Genomic DNA, 15,853 nt, shown 5'->3' with positions numbered 1-15,853 from the left:
CCACTAGGTTATACTATTCCATAAACTGTATTTTCACGTTTACATTGCTGATGTCTTATTGTAAATCTTGATTCCTTTATGAAGGGCCTGTAATGGTCTGTTTACATTCTGTGGAGGCTGCACGACTGTGGTGCCCTGAGGGTTGGTAGTTCATTTAAAAGTGATCATATGGGGGGAGGAGCCAAGATGGCGACCGGGAAGGACGCTTAACTAAGCGCTCCGTCTCGGGCTCACCACAATATATTTGCGGGGCGCTCCTGGGGCGCTAACATTTTGATGCAGGAGAGGGATCCGCTCCGGGAGCCTCTCTCCCTTCTCTGGCGGCTCCAGAGGTGGTCGGGCGGCCGAGAAGCGAGGCCGTTGAAGAATCGCTCCACACAGGGAGCCGCGGCCGCCATCTTCCCCGACGCGAGGATTGGAACTCCGTCCTGAGGCCCGGACGGCGAGGTGGGTGTGCGGCGGCGGGAGGGGCTCACTCTGCGAGGGCAGTAAGCCCACATCTGGGCCCTGCACTACCCTTGGCTTCCACCCTCCCCCCCCTCTCGCCAGAGATTCCCCCCGCCTACGTGGGGGGGCAGTGGACAGCAAAGGACTGGCAGCTAGGGACCCCTGGGGGTGCCCCCCCTTACTCACGGTTTAGCTGAGAGGCGTGCCCCCCTAGAGAGGTCCCGGGGGGCCGCAAGAGGAAATCCGCAGGGCTCTCCCGGGGCGCCAACAACTCGGGGGCGGAGGAGGGATCCGCTCCGTGTGCCTCCCACCTGCAGCTGGCGGCCTCAGAACCTGCCGGGCGGCCGAGAACCCGGCCAGTGTAGATTCGCCCTCTTCAAGAAGCCGCGGCCGCCATCTTCCCCCGACGTGGGGATCTGAACTCCGTCCGGAGGACCGGACAGCAAGGCGGGTGTACGGCGGCGGGGGGGGGCTTGCATCGGGAGGGCTGTGAGCCCACACCTGGGCCCCGAGTTGCCCTTTGCCCCCTCCCCTCTCTCATCAAGGATTCCCCCCCACCTACGTGGGGGGGCGGAGGACAGTGGTGGACTAGCTACCAGGGACCCCTGGAGGTGCCCCCCTCCCCCATGCTCGGCGGAGTGGCGTGCCCCCCCGGAGAAGACCCGGGGACCGCAGGAAGATATCGATGCCACAACATATGGGGCACGTGCACGGCCGGACTAGGATCAGGCCAAGACATGTCTCACGACAAGTGGCGCTGCCCCGCCGTATAAGCGCCAGATTGCTCCAAAGAATTTGAGTGCGCCCGGAGCTCGCTCGGCACGCACACACGGGAACGATACTCTTCCCCCCCATATTGTCAGAGGATCCAGGGCTCGGAATTAGTCGCCAGCCGGAGAATTAGTGGGGGCGCGTGGGCCTTGCCCCCCCACCCTCCGCCTCCCTCCTGCCCACGCTGGTTGATGGGCCCAGCGACGGGGAGTCCCTGCCCACCCGAACAAGAATCCATCTTGAAGATCACCAGGAGGGCCGAAATCCCAAAAATTGAAGCGCACACCGGCGCTGATCCGTGAGGACATACAGCCCCCCCTCCTCGAACAGCCCAGTGCAGGAGGAACGAGGACACACGCGAAAAAAACACGGGTGTGCTACCAACGTACCCAGCCGTTTGGCTGTAACCGGTGGGGCAGTACACCCACTTAAAGGACTACTACAGACAAGGCAAAATGGCCGGGAAGTCCAAGTCAGCGAAAAGCCAGGACCGGAACACGCATGGACCGGCACCTGGTGATCAACAACTTATGCCCACCCTGCAGTTGCTGGAATCCACACTCCTGGCCCACTCCTCACAATTTGAGAAAGTACTACAGGCATTCATGGACACTAAATCCTCACTGGAGAGCAGGATGGACACAGTGTCGCAAGATCTGAACATTCTTAGAGTAGACCATCGCAAATTATCCGAAAAAAGTGAAGTCAACGGAAGAGGCGCTAAGCGAACTGGCCCCCACAGTAGCGGATAACCAAAAACAAATTCTCCGCCTGGATACAGAAATAAAGACACTGCTGAGAAGAGCAGAGGAGGCGGAGGGCAGGTCCCGCCGTAACAACATACGATTTCTTGGATTCCCTGAAAAATCACTGGATCAAAACTCAGAGCTTCTGCTGGAACACTGGTTAATTAAAGAGGTCCTGAATGGAGCCCCATCGAAATTCTTTTCAGTGGAAAGAGCACACAGGATTCCCGGACGTCCCCCAGCACCGGGCCAACCCCCAAGACCGTTGATAGCCAGGTTCCTGAATTTTAGAGACCGTGATGCGATACTACAACAGTTCCGCAACAGAGGCCCATTCAGGTACGAGGACTCAATTGTTCACGCTTATCCAGACTTCACTCAAGAAGTGCAAAGACAACGCAACTCCTATGCCCAAATAAAGCAACGCCTCCGTGAACATGATATAAAGCACGCTCTACTATTCCCCGCCAAATTAAGAGTATTAACAGATGAACGCACCCACGTGTTCACCTCACCGGAGGACGCTTGGACGTGGATGCATGCTAAGGGGATCGCCCACCCCCGTGAAGCAACCGGCACCGACGAAAACTGGTCAGCGACATTGTTACGGAAACGCTCCAAGAGGCGCCCCAGGGGTCAACCCACGGAGAAACAGGCAGCAGAAGAGAGAGCTAGGGTCCTGAATGAAACTCCCCTGCTGACACAGAACTCCTTCGAGACTCTCAGGACACACCCGGAGGAAGGCTCGGAGTCGGACTCGATCAGTTCGGATTCCACATTAACGGAGGCACTGAGGGGCCCTGAGCTCACCCCCAGGACCGCAGATACACTTTGAACGAGTGTCACCGACCCACCGCCCCCCGTTGGGACCGTCCGCCACAGTTGGAGAGTAGAACTGAACTCTGCGTGCCCCCACTGGAAGTGGGTGGTTATATCACCTGAACTTATGTATCCTTATTTCTCTACTTTTGGAGATAGCTCCTTTATTCATACTGTGCGTAATTGGCGGCTGTGCGCGGCGGGGGGGGGGTGGATCACCCCACCCTGGGAGCGCCCCAAACCACCCGCAGACCGTGTCTGCAGAAGGATGCGAGCCCCCATAATGAGCCGCACCCGGATAGTATTATTGCTCCCCGCAGATATCCACATGGACACAGTTCTGTTCGCACCCCAATGGATTGTGTAGCTTGTTGCAAGTTCACAGTTGGGGACGGGATCCATTTGGGGAGGGAAAGAGGGTAATTACTAGTTTGTACACTACAGGTCTTCTTATAACACAGGAAACTCGGCCAGGAATGGGGGGCTCGACCGCTAAAGCGACGGGGGCGGGGGAAACCGGCTGGGTCCTACTGGAGGGCAGAGTGCCAGATACACCCTCACTAAACGAAACATGGCCCAACCCACAGCCTATAGTACACACAAATACGACATAGTCACCTGAAATGTCAGGGGACTCGGGACCCCGAGCAAAAGGTCCAGGGTGTATGCACGACTTAAGCGCCAGGGCACACATATCGCAATCCTACAAGAGACCCACCTGTGGGACCCAGACCTGCAAGAACTACGGAGTAAATGGGGAGGACAGATTGTAGGCACATCTTACTCAACTTTTGTGGGCGGGGTCCTTATTATTTGAATAGCAGGGAGTGTCCCCTTCCTCCAAACATCATATAGGATAGACCAGGAAGGCAGTTATGTGGTAGTGGAGGGTAGACTAGACGGCAAACAACTATCACTTATAGGGGTATATGCCCCCAATAACGTGCTGCCCGAGTTCCTGAGCACGCTCACCCCAGCATTATTAGTGAGCCCCGAAACACCCGCCATATGGGGTGGAGACTTTAACTGTACGCCGGACCCGGCACTGGACAGGTCTAACCCCCCCACACACACAACAGCTAATAGATACCCCAGACGCCCATTGCCAACATGGGCCAGTGACATGGGCCTCCATGATATATGGCGCATGAAGCACCCACAAAACAGGGAATACTCATTCTACTCAATACCACATAAGGTGCACACCAGGATAGATTTAATGTGGGGTACTCAGGAAATCTGCACAACAGCCAGCGGGATTGAATACCTAGCTAAGACACTATCGGACCACTCACCGCTTAAAATAACTCTGGACTGGGGTAGGAAGCGTCAAGTGATCCCAACATGGAGGCTACAAGTGGAAGCCTTACACGACCCAGCATTCACAGATACACTGAGAACAGCGCTAAAACAGTATTGGGAATTAAATACCGGCACCACAAACTTAAGAGCAGTGGAGTGGGACGCACACAAAGTAGTGATTCGTGGGCACTGTATCTCTACTACATGGGGGGTGAGACGTACACTCCATGCAGAGGTCAGCAAGCTGGAGAAGAAACTAAGAGCACTAGAAAATGCAGTAGCCCGCAACGAAACACCATACATGACATTTAAAGATGTGCGTGCAGAGTACGCAACCGCCGAGGCCACATTACGCCTTCATGATTACAAATACCACTTGACCAGTCTGCAAGCGGAAGGCGACAGATCGGGTAGGCTACTTGCATGGCTCCTGCGTGAGGACCGGCAGCACCCCCCAATCGGTGCAATAGGGATAGGCACAGGCGTACTGGCAACCACGCAGGAAAAAATAAACGATGCGTTCAGGGAATATTATACACAATTATACGCTAAACGTACATCATGCACTCCCCAACAGCTCAGGTCCTTTTTGGAGGACTCCTCCCTGCCCCAACTTACACATACTGACAGAGAGACACTAGAGGCCCCCATTACATTGGGAGAACTCAACAAGGCCCTTGAACAACTACCTAGGAATAAAGCTCCAAGGGCAGACGGCCTGCCATTAGAATACTATTCTACCTTTGCGACACACCTTAACGCACACCTCCTGAAAGTGATAGAAGAAGCAGGGATCAATGGGATTCTACCCGCCACAATGAGGGAGGCAATGATAGTGGTCCTCCCGAAGCAGGGGCGTGACCCCACTGACGTTAAGTCCTACAGACCCCTGTCACTGCTAAACCTAGACTGCAAAATACTTGGTAAAATTTTGGCCAACAGGTTAGCTCCTTACATGAACACTCTGGTACATGAGGATCAGAATGGATTCATCCCAAAACGCAACACCTTCCTCAACATTCGGAGGCTACTAAGTGTAATGGGCGACACTCCCCCGAATACATCTGAGGAAGCGGTGATTTCACTTGACATCGAAAAAGCGTTCGATACACTAGAATGGGATTTTCTGTTTGCCACCATGCAGCTAATGGGTATTGGCCCAAAATGTACACGCTGGGTACGCATACTGTACACTGGCCCACAGGCCAGGGTGAAAACAGGTGGAGTAATATCAGAGAGCTTCTCGATCAGCAGGGGAACAAAACAGGGATGCCCCCTATCCCACCTCTTGTTCGCCCTAGCGATGGAACCACTGGCCACACATGTTCGTGCAAAAAAAGAAGAATGGGGGGTGATAAGGAGTGGCACCTCCCACGCCATATCACTATACGCAGACGATGCCTTGATATACATACGCAGAGGGGAGGAGGTGTTGCCCCCGGTGATGTCGCTGCTGTCTGAGTTTGGAGGGATCTCCGGCCTAATAGTCAACTGGGGAAAATCCTGTATATTCCCACTAGTCAGCTGGCCCCAAGCGAAACAAGAGAATGCCCCGTCAAGCCACCTAAAATGGTGCTTTGACACATTTAAATACCTAGGGGTCAACATTTACCACAGAGAAGAAGACCTTAGGGATGGTAGTCTGGGGAGAGCGGTGGCCTCTGTGAAGGGCTCAATGCGTTTCTGGAATAAACTACCACTTTCACCATTGGGCAAGGTCGCCATAGCAAACATGTTGATATTACCAAGACTGTTGTATTACTTCGCGGCCCTGCCAATCATTATTCCCAAAAGCTTTTTCAACAGTTTGAATTCTACCCTATTGCAACTGGTGTGGGGAGAGGGCAGAAGGCGGGTCGCACTTACCACGCTACATTATCCGGTAGCTGCGGGCGGGCTGGGCGCCCCAAACTTTGAGCTCTATTCCGCGGCCGCACAGCTGCAGTGGATCTTGAATTGGATCCATAGACCCAGCTTAGCGGAAACTATTTGGCTGAAATCCCGACTTCAGGGAGTCCCCCTGCTTGTATGGCTTACGGATAAGCAAACCAAAAGCACACGCGAAAACCCGCTGATGGCAGCGGCACACGCATGCTGGAAGAAGTATATTAAAAAAGACGCAAAAAAACGTCCCTACTCACCGCTTCTCCCACTAGAACGGCTCCCCGGGTGGGTGGAAGCCGGATCCCACTCGCTCACAATCTCGATAGATGCAGGCATAAATACAGTGGGAGACTGCTTCGAAGAAGGAAAATTAATGACCTTTGAAGCCATACAGGCCCTTACAAAGATCAGCCCGGGGCAATTCCTGGCATACCACGCTATATGCCATGCAATTAGGAAAACATGGGCGTTCTGAGACCTAGAGCCAAATACCTCAGCTACCCTGCACCATATGCTGAGCTGCGACACCCAAGCAAAAGCAGTCTCAAACTCATATAAACTTCTGAACAAACCCCCGGAATCCAATCTGCAAAAAGCTTGGGAGAGGTGGAACGCCGTACTGCCTACCCCGATCTAAAGGGCAGAATGGCCAAAAGCCCTGAGTCACACACGTGAGGTCTCAAGAAACCCCACATTCCGATACACACAGTTTAATTATTTACATCAGACACATTTGGCGCCAGCCAGGATTAAACGTATGTTCCCCGGGACGGACCCGGCCTGCCCCAGATGCAAAACACCAGCAGCACAGTTTTACCACATGGTCTGGGAGTGCCCGCGGATACAAGGGGAATGGTCTGGGGTGGTTAAAGCATTAACAGAAATGACGGGTCTCAACCTAGACGCGAATCCCAAGTCCTGCCTACTCGGCCTCAGGACAAGGACGAAAAGAAACAAACACTTGCACAGGTTCGTAGATCTAGCTTATGCAATGTACAAAAGACTGATAGCTATGAACTGGAAGGCCCCCAATGCACCCGACCTGAAAGCCTGGCTCACCCTCACGCTACGTTGGACCTGTGCTGAGTACCAGGTACTAAGGAACCTAGCGCAGGGGGGACTGCGACAGGTGGGCTGCGAAACTTGGGGCACTTTAGTCTCTAGGCTAGAGTCAAAAAACGATGAAAGATCCCCTTGAACCGTAGACAGCCGCGATCACCTAGACGGCCGCGGGCTTGGATCCAGCTGTAATGCAGCACTATATCAGGGGATGCACACACACCTGTCAACAACGCCTCGTCCCTACTGACAGCATACCAAACCCCCAAGCACACGCATGTCAAGCAGTACCTACAGACCACCACGCCCAATCAATAGACACTAGTGCCATGGTGTACTGCACCACCACCCCCTCCTCTTCCCACCTCTCCCCTCCCCCTCCTCGCGCGGCGATCGGAGCCCCACCTTAAGCGTCATTGGAGCTTCTCCACAATAGAACGCCCTAAACATCCACGTCGGCAAAACCCACAAATATTGATCAGACTGTGCAGACCTGGAAGTGCACGAAAGTTCTTAGTTGTTTGTTAACTTTAATCTGTGAGAACCTAGTGATTTACAGTAGTCAACAACATCCTGTTGTTGATAACATTTGTATGCAGTGTAATGTATGGCTCTCTTGAAAATTCAATAAAAACATGTAAAAAAAAAAAAAAAAAAGTGATCATATGTCTCTTGCTGACTTAGCTGGAGAAGTGTGTGACCCAACTAATTCGTCACTGAGATTCTGTAGGGCTTTTTTGAGTATCAACATTGGTTTTTCACACTTCACATTGTAGTGTGTTGATTGCATGATTTTTTTAAAGCATCTTTTCAGCTCAATATTGCTAGATTTGTAAGACATAAAGCATGCAATGGGGCTTTTGTTTTCTTAGGCATTCTTGTAAGGAGGGGACAAACCATGCGCTCTTTCAGGGGTTTTAAGAGATTTTCCGAATACTCTTATTCTGGTAACTTGTTGAGGACTTGTCCTGAAAACATGACCCAATCTTAATTTTCATGACAGTTTCTTTGTACCCATAACAATTGCACCCCAAGTTGTATGAGTGAAAGATATTATAATTGAGCAGAGTGCTTATGTCTGTTTCTTTGGTGAAAAGGTAGTATGCAGATAACTTTCCTGATTTTTGATCCAGTTGCCTAGGAAGTTTATTTCTTTTTTTTTTAAGTTCATCAAAAATCTTAATATCAGCTGATCTTCCATTGTCTCAATTTAAGAATGCAGTAAGTGGCTCTTCAGTCCCTGTCCCAGTGAACATGTCATATGAATACGTTTGCCAAGTTTATACCTACATATTCTTCACATATTCTTGACATATGGGTTGTTGAAAAACCCATTTCTCTTCATCTTGTGAAATACATAGATTCACTACTCCTGGTCCAAAGGAAAAAAAAGCCCAGTTCATTTTTTATCACACAGTCAGTGTGCAGAGAAATGCAAAAATACTTTTTTTCTTATCCTAATACTTCACCTTCTCTTTCTCTTCCCAAGGGGGCACAATGACCCTGGATGATTTAAAAAACTTCCAAGTGGAAATAGTTCCAGCTTTGAACGTGTCGCTGGGAAAATACACACTATATTCCCCTCCCCCTCCTGCCGCCGGGCCAATCCTGAGCTTTATCCTCAATATCCTTAAAGGTAAATTAAACAGGAACTCAAAGTATGTACTTTATTTTATATTTATATACTTGATGACTTTTTATCTAAAATATGTGTTATATATTGCTTGCATATATACTTATATAGTATACATTTAGTTTATATTTTAGTGTCATGACTTCAAATCATTGATATTTTTCAATTACACTTCTTGTGTCAGGCTATCAAGAACTCCTTTGTTCAACAGGGTGATGTCAACTTAGGGTTCAGACACCCAGGTGCTTCACTGTCTTGTATGCTCCTGCTTACCTTTGTGCTACACTTTTGAAACTTATAAAACAAGACCGGTGTTTGTGGTCGACCAGGTAAGCAAATGATGGGTGTATACCAGTGGAAGGGCACAGTCACACGTAAGCCATACTCCAGTTTCGAAAGTCTTTTTAATGCAACCTGGGAAACTGTCTATGGCTTTGTGGTGGTGCTATGTATTCACATTGCATTCAAATTCAATGCAAGAGTTTATGTAGGTACCAGTTGGTGGCACAATAGCCTGCTTCATCCTGCCCTGTGTACAGTTATAATGAAAATGTGCTCCTTTTATAGGGTACAACTTCAGTCCAGACTCCGTGAAGGGAACGAGTGCAAAGGTTGAGACCTACCATCGCATCATAGAGGCCTTGAAGTTTGCCAATGGGCAAAAGAGCAAGATACTCGACCCGAGGTTCACCAACTTGAAGGAGGTGAGCTTGGCATCTCATAGACTGTGGTCTTCAGTGTGGTGATCTCCTCTCCCTGTTGTGGGCTGGGTTGATGTACTGGGCATGGCCTTTTTATCTTGGACATTGCCTATATTTGTTCTGCACGGGTATTCCTCATCTCGGAAAGTGTCATATGTCTAAATTGTGGTTTCCATTTGTTTCTGATGCTGACCATTCTCATTGGTGAAGTTCTAATGGTTTCTGGATGAATATTCTTCCAAATAATGCCTGACATTCTCACTGTAGGAGATATTTGTCTCTTATGTTGACTGTTGGTCCTAAAGTAGCAGTCTTTGTCTCTGATAATGATTGCCTATGCTAATGTGGTAACTAGCTTCCTCTTATATTGGTTGTTGGTCTCAGCATGGCTCTTGCTAGTTCTTGCTAGTTTCTGATAGGCACTGGTGGCCTCAGTGTATTATTTTCTTTATTGATGATAAACATCTGTCTTGAGTGTGGGTTTTCTTTGGCTGACATTGTCTACTGTCCATTATGTGACTGCTCTTTGCCTGTCTTCATTTGAGGTATTTTTATGTCTGTTTTGCCCATCTCAGGCATTGTTAACTATTATCAACTGGGCAGCAGTTTTCTTTCTTGTGTAGACTGTTGTTCAGAGTGAAGTAAATCCAGTTTCAGGTGTTGACTGTTATACTTTGTGACTGTTTTGTGACAATGATTTTATGTTACTGTCATTGTTGTGGTGTCATCTTTAATATTGACTGTTGTCCTCCATGTCTGATTATTTCTTGACTGTGACATTGACCTTTGTCTTCTGTGTACTGGTCCTTCTGCTTGATTTTGGCTGTTGTACTCAGTGTAATAGTTTCTTACCCATTATTTTGACTGTCGTTCTTGGTCTGGTGTCCCTGTATCTCTGGCATTTAATGTGTGATTTGTTTTCTCTCCTGCTCACTAACATTCTATGTGTGTTTTTCTATTTTATTAAATATTGACTGCTGGTGTCCAAGTGGGTATTTCTGGTCTTTAATAGTTGCCGGTGTTCTCATTGTGGCTCCTTCCTGCCTGATATTACCCACCCACAATGTGATTGTTGTCATGCATTGCCTAGCACCTTCTTTGTAATTGTGCAATTGTTTTATCTCTCATATTGTGTATTGTTTTCAGTGTGGCTGGTTCATGTCTCTGATAATGAGCAGTTTTAATAATATCCTTTCTGTAATTTTTTTCTTCTGTCAGAAAGTTACAGATTCCCTCAGGGACTTAGTTCTTTTTTGTTATTGTCTATTTTCTATAGGGTAGTTCTTTTTTACCCCTAATTGTGACTGGTATTGGATGTGTGTGTTTATTATGTCTGGTGTTGAGCATTGTGGATGTTTGTTTATTTGTAGCTGACAGTGTCTCTTAGCCTGATGGTAGTTTTTTATATTAAGACATTTCCTATTATCCCCTATTTGATTGTCTCTTTTCTGGCACTCACGGTTGGCATTAATGAGGTTATTTCTCATCTTTGATATTGAGTAATGTGTTAATTATTGTCTTCAATTTATTTTGGCTGGATTTGCAACTAACTGTTGTTTCCGTGTGGTTGTGGTTACTTGCCTACAAGCAGCGTTTAGCTGTCCATTGTTGAATACCTCTTCTGTATAATAGAAACAGTTAGAGTGAGATTTAGGTCAGCTGTGACTTATGATTGGTTGGCTTGCTTGTCATTCTCATTTGCTTGCTTCTTATTTGATGGCTCCCTTTCATGTTCTTGTGTTTGTCCCTCCCCTGGGGCTTGGGTTGTCCTTTTTATTGGATAAATTGTAACGTTCCATGCTTCACATTAGGGAACTACTACTTTTTGTTTTGCTTGAGCACTCCATGTGTTCTTGCTCTCTCTCCTGCCTGCTGTTTCCTCCTCACATCAACACCACTGGTGCCCGCTCTCCCCTAGCTTGCTGGTTGCCTTCGACGCCCCATCCCTATATGGCTAGGGCTTATTTTTCTCTTAATCCCTGTAGGAGGCTGGCCTGGCTTGTAGTGGGTACCAGAGGTACTTACACCTTGTGCCAGGTCCAGTTATCCCTTATTAGTGTAGAAGAGGTGTTTCTAGCAGCTTAGGCTGATAGAAGGTAGCTATGGCAAAGCAGCTTAGGCTGAACTAGGAGACATGTAAAGCTCCTACTATACCACTGGTGTCATATGCACAATATCATAAGAAAACACAATACACAGCTATATTAAAAATAAAGGTACTTTATTTTTATGACAATATGCCAAATGTATCTCAGTGAGTATCCTCAGTATGAGGATAAGTTATATACAGAAGATATATGTACACAAACCAAGTAGTAAGGAAGTAATGCAAGCAATGTAAAGTTACAGTAGATTGCAATAGGAGCACATAGGTATAGGGGCAACACAAACCATATACTCCAAAAGTGGAATGCGAACCACGAATGGACCCCAAACCTATGTGAGCTTGTATAGAGCCGCTGAGACTGTAAGAAAACAGTGAGGGTTAGAAAAATAGCCCACCCCAAGACCCTGAAAGGTAGGTGTAAAGTGCATCTACTACCCCCACAGAGCACAGAAGTCATGGTAGGGGGATTCTGCAAGGAGAACAAACACCAGCAATGCAACAACAGTGGATTTCCGGACCTGAGTACTTGTAAGACAAGGGGACCAAGTCCAAGAGTCGCGACAGTGTCGAGAGTGGGCAGGAGCCCAGGAAATGCCAGCTGGGGTGCAAGAAAGCTGCCACTGGGTGGAAGAAGCTTGGTGTTCTGCAAGAACGAAGAGGACTAGGAACTTCCCCTTTGGAGGATGGATGTCCCATGTCGTGAAGAAGCTTGCAGAGGTGTTCCCATGCAGAAAGACCGCCAACAAGCCTTGCTAGCTGCAAGGGTCGCGGTTAGGGTTTTTGGATGCTGCTGTGGCCCAGGAGGGACCAGGATGTCGCCACTTGGATGAGGAGACAGAGGGGGCGCCCAGCAAGCCCTCACAGAAGCAGGCAGCACCCACAAAAGTACCTGAACAGGCACTTAGAAGAAAAGTGAACTGGAGTCCACCCAAAGTCACAAAAGGGAGTCCCACGACGCCAGAGGACAACTCAGACGGTTGTGCACAGCAGGTTAGAGTGTCGGGGACCCAGGCTTGGCTGGGCACGAAGGAAATCCTGGAAGAGTGCACAGGAGCCGGAGCAGCTGCAAATCACGCGGTACCCAGCAATGCAGTCTAGCGTGGGGAGGCAAGGACTTACCTCCACCAAACTTGGACTGAAGAGTCACTGGACTGTGGGAGTCACTTGGACAGAGTTGCTGAGTTCCAGGGACCACTCTCGTCGTGCTGAGAGGGGACCCAGAGGACCGGTGATGCAGTCTTTTGTTGCCTGCGGTTGCAGGGGGAAGATTCCATCGACCCACGGGAGATTTCTTCAGAGCTCCTGGTGCAGAGAGGAGGCAGGCTACCCCCCAGAGCATGCACCACCTGGAAACAGTTGAGAAAGCCGGCAGGATGAAGCGATACAAGGTTGCTAGTAGTCGTCTTGCTACTTTGTTGCGGTTTTGCAGGCGTCCTGAGCAGTCAGCGGTCGATCCTTTGGCAGAAGGTGAAGAGGGAGATGCAGAGGAACTCTGGTGAGCTCTTGCATTCGTTATCTGAAGAATTCCCCAAAGCAGAGACCCTAAATAGCCAGAAAAGGAGGTTTGGCTACCTAGGAAGGAGGATTGGCTACCAAGAGAGGTAAGAGCCTATCAGACGGAGCCTCTGACGTCACCTGCTGGCATTGGCCACTCTGAGCAGTCCAGTGTGCCACAAACACCTCTGTTTCCAAGATGGCAGAGGTCTGGGACACACTGGAGGAGCTCTGGGCACCTCCCCTGGGAGGTGCAGGTCAGGGGAGTGGTCACTCCCCTTTCCTTTGTCCAGTTTCGCGCCAGAGCAGGGCTGGGGGATCCCTAAACTGGTGTAGACTGGCCTATGTAGAGATGGGCACCATCTGTGCCCATCAAAGCATTTCCAGAGGCTGGGGGAGGCTACTCCTCCCCAGCCTTCACACCTATTTCCAAAGGGAGAGGGTGTTACACCCTCTCTCAGAGGAAATCCTTTGTTCTGCCTTCCTGGGCCAGAGCTGCCTGGACCCCAGGAGGGCAGAAACCTCTCTGAGGGGTTGGCAGCAGCAGCAGCTGCAATGAGGCCCCGGAAAGGCAGTTTGGCAGTACCCGTGTTCTGTGCTAGAGACCCGGGGGATCATGGAATTGTCCCCCCAATGCCAGAATGGCATTGGGGGGACAATTCCATGATCTTAGACATGTTACATGGCCATGTTCGGAGTTACCATTGTGACGCTGTACATAGGTAGTGACCTATGTACAGTGCACGCGTGTAATGGTGTCCCCGCACTCACAAAGTCCGGGGAATTTTCCCTGAACGATGTGGGGGCACTTTGGCTAGTGCCAGGGTGCCCACACACTAAGTAACTTTGGACCCAATCTTCACCAGGTGAAGGTTAGACATATAGGTGACTTATAAGTTACTTATGTGCAGTGGTAAATGGCTGTGAAATAACATGGACATTATTTCACTCAGGCTGCACTGGCAGGCCTGTGTAAGAATTGTCAGAGCTCCCTATGGGTGGCAAAAGAAATGCTGCAGCCCATAGGGATCTCCTGGAACCCCAATACCCTGGGTACCTCAGTACCATATACTACGGAATCATATGGGTGTACCAGTACGCCAATGTGAATTGGTAAATTTAGTCACTAGCCTGTTAGTGACAAATTTGGAAAGCAGAGAGAGCATAACCACTGAGGTTCTGGTTAGCAGAGCCTCAGTGAGACAGTTAGGCATCACACAGGGAACACATACATATAGGCCACAAACGTATGAGCACTGGGGTCCTGGCTAGCAGGGTCCCAGTGACACATAACAAACATATTGGCAACATAGGGTTTTCACTATGAGCACTGGTCCCTGGCTAGCAGGATCCCAGTGAGACAGTGAAAACACCCTGACATATACTCACAAACAGGCCAAAAGTGGGGGTAACAAGGCTAGAAAGAGGCTACTTTCTCACAACCCCCCAACACAGCCCCTTCATTGCTTTTTGTTGCTTTTTCTTTTGTGGGGGGGGTCCACCCGCTGAAATTTGCCACCTGACCCCTCCTTTATGTAATATCTTCTTTTGCACACTTTTTCAATTTAAATTTACTACAAGACATCTAAAATGGTCAATTAAAAATAAACAACATTGGCTACCACAGCATCATGACGCATATGTGCAGGTACGTGGTGGCGCATGTGCACATGGTCATCATCACGCGGGCCGGCCACATTAAAAACAAACAAATAGCTGCTGCAATGTAAGCACACATACATGTGCATGAGTGGTGATGCGTGCATGTGTGTATGGCAGCACACTCTTGCTAGCCAGTTTCAATGACAAGAAAAAAAATACTTGTTGGCGATGCTGTTTAGCATTGGCAACAAGCACTGGCAAAGCCCAATGGTCAGCTAACTCTTTTCAAAAGCACACATCGGCTTTGCCAATGCTTGTTTTATCTGTTATGGTGACAGATGTGGAATGTGTCTGTTTATTGTTTTTTTCTTATACTGAAATGTACCCTTAATTTTGTGGGTTAGGTTTTGTTTGTTGTTGGATGATGGTCTGAAACTGCTCACTTTCATAAGATTTAACGTCTTATTCTCTGTGTTTTGTTCTGGCCAAGTGATATTTATATCATTGAGGTCTTGTTTTCTTTAGATTGCATTGTATGTTTTTTTAAATATATTTATTGTATTAACCTTTTTCACTTTTGATGTGTGTTTTACATTTGAATAACTTAACTATGACTTTACTCCTTGAAGGACATTGATACTCTAGTATCTGACAGCTTTGCGGACTTTGCCAGGAGCCGTATCGATGATTCTGGAAATCACAATTTGAGTTATTACAACATCTCACAGCCAGCAAGAGATGGCCCCGGCACATCCCACCTTTCGGTCATTGCCAAAGACGGGAGCGCGGTGTCCGTCACAAGCACCATTAACTATGTGTAAGTGAGCATCACCACAATATTTGTTTACCGCTGTGCCTCTCAGAGTGGATATGGCCATCTAGCTCTGCAATTAAATTTAGATCTAGCAATAACACACTTACATTGAGCAATAGTTCAGTTATGATTTTTCCATGTTGCCACTAGTTGGAGTATATGTCTGAGGTCTTGGAGATGATACTTATTTGGGAGTTGAGTCTAACACTTTTTGTGCACCTACGTTAAAGTGGGGAGCGCAGAAGTTGCATCGGTTCCTTAAAACCTCAGCCATACAATCAAGTCCTGCAGATTTCGAGGGGGCTAGGAAAACTACTATGAAATATCTGCCAGGTAGTTGGATTGTCCATTGTCAACAGTGTGAGGTGGATAATGGATATGTTGTCAGTGGTGCTCAATGATTGGCTGTGGGGGATGCTAGGAGGCCTTTTTTGGGGTTGTGGGACAGTATATTGTGTGGCTACTGTCATTTAT

General features: G+C 48.6%; 1 protein-coding gene across 1 annotated transcript in view; it reads left to right on the top strand.

Annotated features, from left to right (window-relative positions):
• The window catches only part of GGT5 (gamma-glutamyltransferase 5), a 271,294-nt gene that overhangs the window by 197,636 nt on the left and 57,805 nt on the right, over nt 1-15,853 (top strand). Inside the window, exons 6-8 of the mRNA XM_069215133.1 lie at nt 8,518-8,664; nt 9,229-9,365; nt 15,195-15,382. Coding sequence (XP_069071234.1) covers nt 8,518-8,664; nt 9,229-9,365; nt 15,195-15,382 — 472 coding nt within the window. The remainder of the gene's footprint in view (nt 1-8,517; nt 8,665-9,228; nt 9,366-15,194; nt 15,383-15,853) is intronic.

Source organism: Pleurodeles waltl, chromosome 11 (assembly GCF_031143425.1).
Source record: "Pleurodeles waltl isolate 20211129_DDA chromosome 11, aPleWal1.hap1.20221129, whole genome shotgun sequence".
Lineage (NCBI taxonomy): Eukaryota > Metazoa > Chordata > Amphibia > Caudata > Salamandridae > Pleurodeles > Pleurodeles waltl.
This window is presented reverse-complemented; position numbering and strand designations above follow the sequence as displayed.